Source organism: Palaemon carinicauda, chromosome 26 (genome assembly GCF_036898095.1).
Source record: "Palaemon carinicauda isolate YSFRI2023 chromosome 26, ASM3689809v2, whole genome shotgun sequence".
NCBI classification, from domain to species: domain Eukaryota; kingdom Metazoa; phylum Arthropoda; class Malacostraca; order Decapoda; family Palaemonidae; genus Palaemon; species Palaemon carinicauda.
This window is the reverse complement of record NC_090750.1, coordinates 97,304,494-97,309,493: the sequence shown is the minus strand read 5'-3', so window position 1 is coordinate 97,309,493 and position 5,000 is coordinate 97,304,494. Positions and strand designations below refer to the sequence as shown.

Here is a 5,000-nt window from a genome sequence, read left to right as displayed (position 1 = left end):
CCTACTACTGATTCTTCTCTCTTTTTTACCTACTTTTGCATAGAAGTCACCCAAAATAAATGCAAATTGAGTCTTGTATATTCTTCATAGATATCTCCAGATCTACATTAGTGGGTGCAGCCTCCAAAATAACAAGAAAATAGCTAAGAAGATACTTTTAAAGCCAAAAGACTTTAGTAGTGATAATTTCAACAGACAAGTGTCACAATATAAATGAAGTTCAAAATTTTCCCGTAATTGTGTTACTGAATGTCAAATTTCATTTCTTTATAGTAAAATCCCAAAGTAAGAACATTAGACTTTTGAATTTTTAGAGATGAGAATCTGCACTGGCAGTAAAGACATTTATAACCTCCGTTACAAGCATTTTATCATACAGAAAAAGATGTGGTCATTTGTCATGCAAATGTAAACTAGCTCACTATTGTTAAAAAAAATCAGCTGATTGAAAACTATAAAGATTAGTCAATTGAAGGTCATGAACTGCATAGTGTACCTGTATTCATCATGGATGAAAGCTACACTTGAGACCTACTGTACTTTGTAAATTAGAGAATCAATTCTGTCTTGGTCATGTTTTGAAATCAGTATAATCATATATATGTTTAAGACAGTGTAGGGGAGAATTAGACTAATAGAAGTGACTTGCAGAATCTTAATAAATAGAAAACTATCAGGTGATCTATAATACAATACACTGCCTTCTTCATATTTAGTAATTTTCAAAGGAAAATTTTTAATTTTCCTAAGTCTCAGATCTGCTCTTTACCAAAGCTTTTATAAGGTTCCTTTGGTTAGCTGACCTTTGTCTATAGTCTCAGCCTTCTCTTGATCAGTAATCACAAATTATTTGATTGTTGCAATGTTTATTTTGTAGTGCCTATTTAAAACTCATCTTTACTGCACCCTCCTTTTATCCTGGATCTCTTCTCTTCACTGTCGTCCTTTACCTTTCAGGTGACGTATTAATTTGCTACTTTTTGTACCCTCCTAAGTTATCAATATTAAAGAAGTTCTTAACTCTTATTACCATAATTTCCATAGAATTTCCATTTGTTTTCATTTCAAAGTATGGTATGTTTTTTCACCTTTGGTAGGTAGTAGGTTGGCTATGGCACCAGCCTCCCATTGAGATACTACCGCTAGAGAGTTATGGGGTCCTTTAATTGGCCAGACAGTAGTACACTGGATCCTTCTCTCTGATTACGGTTCTTTTCCTGTTCCTACACATACACCAAATAGTCTGGCCTATGCTTTACAGATTCTCCTCTGTGTTCATACACCTGACAACACTGAGATTACCAAACAATTCTTCTTCAACCAAGAGGTTCACTACTGCACTGTACCCTTACCTTCCTCTTGGTAAGGGTAGAAGAGACTCTTTAGCTATGGTAAGCAGCTCTTCTAGAAGGACACTCCAAAATCAAACCTTTGTTCTCTATTCTTAGGTAGTGCCATTGCCTCTGTACCATGGTCTTCCACTGTCTTGGGTTAGAGTTCTCTTGCTAGAGGGCACACTATTCTATCTAATTTCTCTTCCTTTTGTTATGTTAAAGTTTTTATAGTTTATATAGGAAATATTCATATTAATGTTACGGATCTAAAATATTTTATTTTTCCTTGTTTCCTTTCCTCACTGGGCTATTTTCCCTGTTTGAGCCCTTGGGCTTATAGCATCTTGCTTTTCCAACTAGGGTTGTAGCTTAGCAAATAATAATAATAATAATAATCTCCATAAAATGTTTCTGTTTCTTCCTATGCATAGAATGTTGTTGGCGCATACATTTGAATGACCTTCATTTCATACCTTTAATCTGAACATCAGTACTATGAAATTCTCCTATGTTACCTTCAAGAGTTGTATTACTAAGGAAACTCAATAAATTTTCTTTATACTTTTTATGTCCACCGAAGCAATATATATGGCACCCTTTTAGAAGAGACTCTTTAGCTATGGTAAGCAGCTCTTCTAGGAGAAGGACAATCCAAAATCAAACCATTGTTCTCTAGTCTTGGGTAGTGCTATAGCCTCTGTATCATGGTCTTCCACTGTCTTGAGTTAGAGTTTTCTTGCTTGAGGGTACACTCAGGCACACTATTCTATATTATTTTTCTTCCTCTTGTTTGGTTTAAGTTTTTACAGTTTATATAGGAGATGTGTATTTTAATGTTACTGTTCTCCAAATATTTTATTTTTCCTTGTTTCCTTCCCTCACTGAGCTATTTTCCCTGTGGGAGCCCCAGGGCTTATATCATTCTGCTTTTCCAACTACGGTTGTAGCTTAGCAATTAATAATATTAATCTTTAGGTTTTTATTTTCTAAATTAGAACACCCTATAATAGAAGCTTTATAAAACAGTGAAATATGGAGATATTGACTTCCCATCTGATGCCTCTAAGATGTTCTTTGGAGTCCCGACAATCCAGAATTTTCTAAGGATCAGGTAATAAGCACAATAAGCAATGCATTCTGGAGAAGATTTATTGAAATAATTGACTTCTTCAACCCCTAAATAAGTTGCTCAGATGAGCACCACACTTTGGAAACCAAAGTTTCTGTAAATGATAAGCACCATACTGTTTGGAGACAACTGCAAAATTACTAGTATTCTATGAAGTTCACAAATGTTTTAATACATTAATATTAAAAAACTGTACCTAGATAGTAGTTAAAAGAATCTTCTTTCACATTATCTTCAATAAATAAAGTAAATCTTTACTCACTATACATAATTACATGGGCACCATTCTTTGGTATGGCAAACACACGAATACATCTTCTAGTTAGATAAGTGAGCAAGTTAAACTTTAGTAAGGAAGAGCATACAGTATGAGAATACAATACAGTATAAAGTTCATATTGTAATAAGGATATATCTTTCATTTTTATCAATTAGTCAATTAATTAAAAAAACAGATATCAAATAATTGTTTGTGTCTGCATGGGGATTAACTGGAACTCGCTAATTTACTCTAATTTGAAAAGTGTAATGCCTACCAATTTCTTTTTACTGTAACTTATTTCTTGTCAAAGTTGGACTATTGTAATTCTTAAAAACTAAGTTTATTGTGCATTTCAGCTGAATAGTGTTATTTTTCTTGTGTAATAAGCCATGTTGTACAAGCTACTGTACACACAATAAGTGATATAAGCGGAGTTTAGGTATCAATTTCGTAGAAAGTAGAAAACTCCCAATGCCAAAGTAAGTATAAAACCATAGTATTTCAAAAATCATTGGGTGACACTGAATTGAAATTTTGCTGTACTTAGAATCTATATACTGTCCAGTACAACAAAAGAGCCCAATCACTTGTGTTCATAAAATGTCAATCCATACTTACATTTTGCAAACCATCCACCAGCACCTTCAAACAGCCCTCCAGTTTCATTGCAGTCTTCATGGCACAACCACAACACCAATGGAGCCACCAAACCAGGTTGAAGTTGTTCAAATAAATCTGAAAGTTATACATAATTTTAATTCAAGTCATCAGATCTCATACTAAAATTCAAATTTTAAAGCAATTTACATTTCGTAACGATACAAATTTGTAGCTTTTTAATAGGAATTATCTTTTGGCAAAGCTGGAACCCTAACCATTATGACCTTAACCGAGGAGGAAACTACCCAACCAGCTAGTTAGTGAGGGGTTGTGAGGGGTAGTGGGGGTTGTCAGCTACCCCTCTCACTAGTGAATCTGAGCCACTTTCAATATCATGCAGGACTTAAACTGGGGAACAGGTGATGGCGGGACTCTGTATAAATAGCTACAGAATTGTATCGTTAGGAAAAATACAAATTACTTTTACATCAGTCATTTGTTCCAACCCTCTACAAACCTTACACTATTTATGAGAGATGACTCACCCATTAGGAGGGTGGAAGTCTGATCACTGGCTTGGCCACTGACCCAGGGTTTTCACGTACGGGCTTGGCCAATAAATGAGAAAAACCCTGACGCCTCGCTACAATTTCATACAATGCACGAATAGCAACCTGAGCAGCCTGTGTGCATGTAAAAAACTAACAATGTGACTGTCTAGATAAGAATATTTGGAGCTAAATAGGAATGTTTATATCAAACATAGACGTTTCCCAATACCAACCTCGTGGGGAGTATTGGGGAAGCAGACTAGTATTAAATCTATACTAGATTAAACAAGAGAAATGGTTATTACCTGCAGACAGGTGAGACCAGCATGCAAAAGGACCCATGGTGCTGTTCCCCAAGAGAGGGGAAGATAAAAGAAAGAGCCAGTCCTTTTTACACATTTATCCCAGACTAATTCAGGGTAACCTATGCCCTCAACCATCTACTTCTTATTCATCTAGGAAACTGAGGCCTTCTAAACCACTTGTTGTGGAGCTACCACAGGAGCAATAGAGAACGTCTCCATTCTTCTGTGGGTACCATCTTGTAGGTAGTAGGCGGTGAAAGTTGTTTAATGCTTCCACACACATGCTTGTAATACCTATGCCACACTGTAGTTACATTTAAACGGCAGAGACATATGCATGCACCTGACGTCATGAGCTCTAGGTCGACAAGCAGGAGGGGGTTGGCATTCACTGCATGGTCAATGACCTTGCGAATCCAAGCTGCGATGGTATTCTGTGACCCTCCCCTTGAAATTCCCCATGCTGACAAAGAATCCTGACACTTGAGGCGAGCTGCTGCAGTTCGTTTAAGGGAATACCTCAGACTCCTTACTGGGCAAAGTAACAGCTGATCTGGATCATCTGTTATAGAACAAAGACTCTCACAACTGATCTGGATCATCTGTTATAGAACAAAGACTCTCACAACTGATCTGGATCATCTGTTATAGAACAAAGACTCTCAATCTGAAAAGGCCCAGATTTTGAATGTCACTTCCCCCCTCCCCATCCCCTTGAATGGCCAATGTTGTAGGATAGACCATGAATCTTATTATCTTTGCTAAAACCAATGCAAGTAAGAAAACTCTTCAAAGTGAGGTGGCGATCTGTTTCCTGGT

General features: G+C 36.4%; 1 protein-coding gene across 1 annotated transcript in view; it reads right to left on the bottom strand.

Moving 5' to 3' along the window:
- Window positions 1-5,000, bottom strand: part of LOC137620080 (peroxisomal multifunctional enzyme type 2-like) — a 170,436-nt gene that overhangs the window by 67,127 nt on the left and 98,309 nt on the right. The window contains exon 6 of the mRNA XM_068350355.1: window positions 3,344-3,460. Coding sequence (XP_068206456.1) covers window positions 3,344-3,460 — 117 coding nt within the window. The remainder of the gene's footprint in view (window positions 1-3,343; window positions 3,461-5,000) is intronic.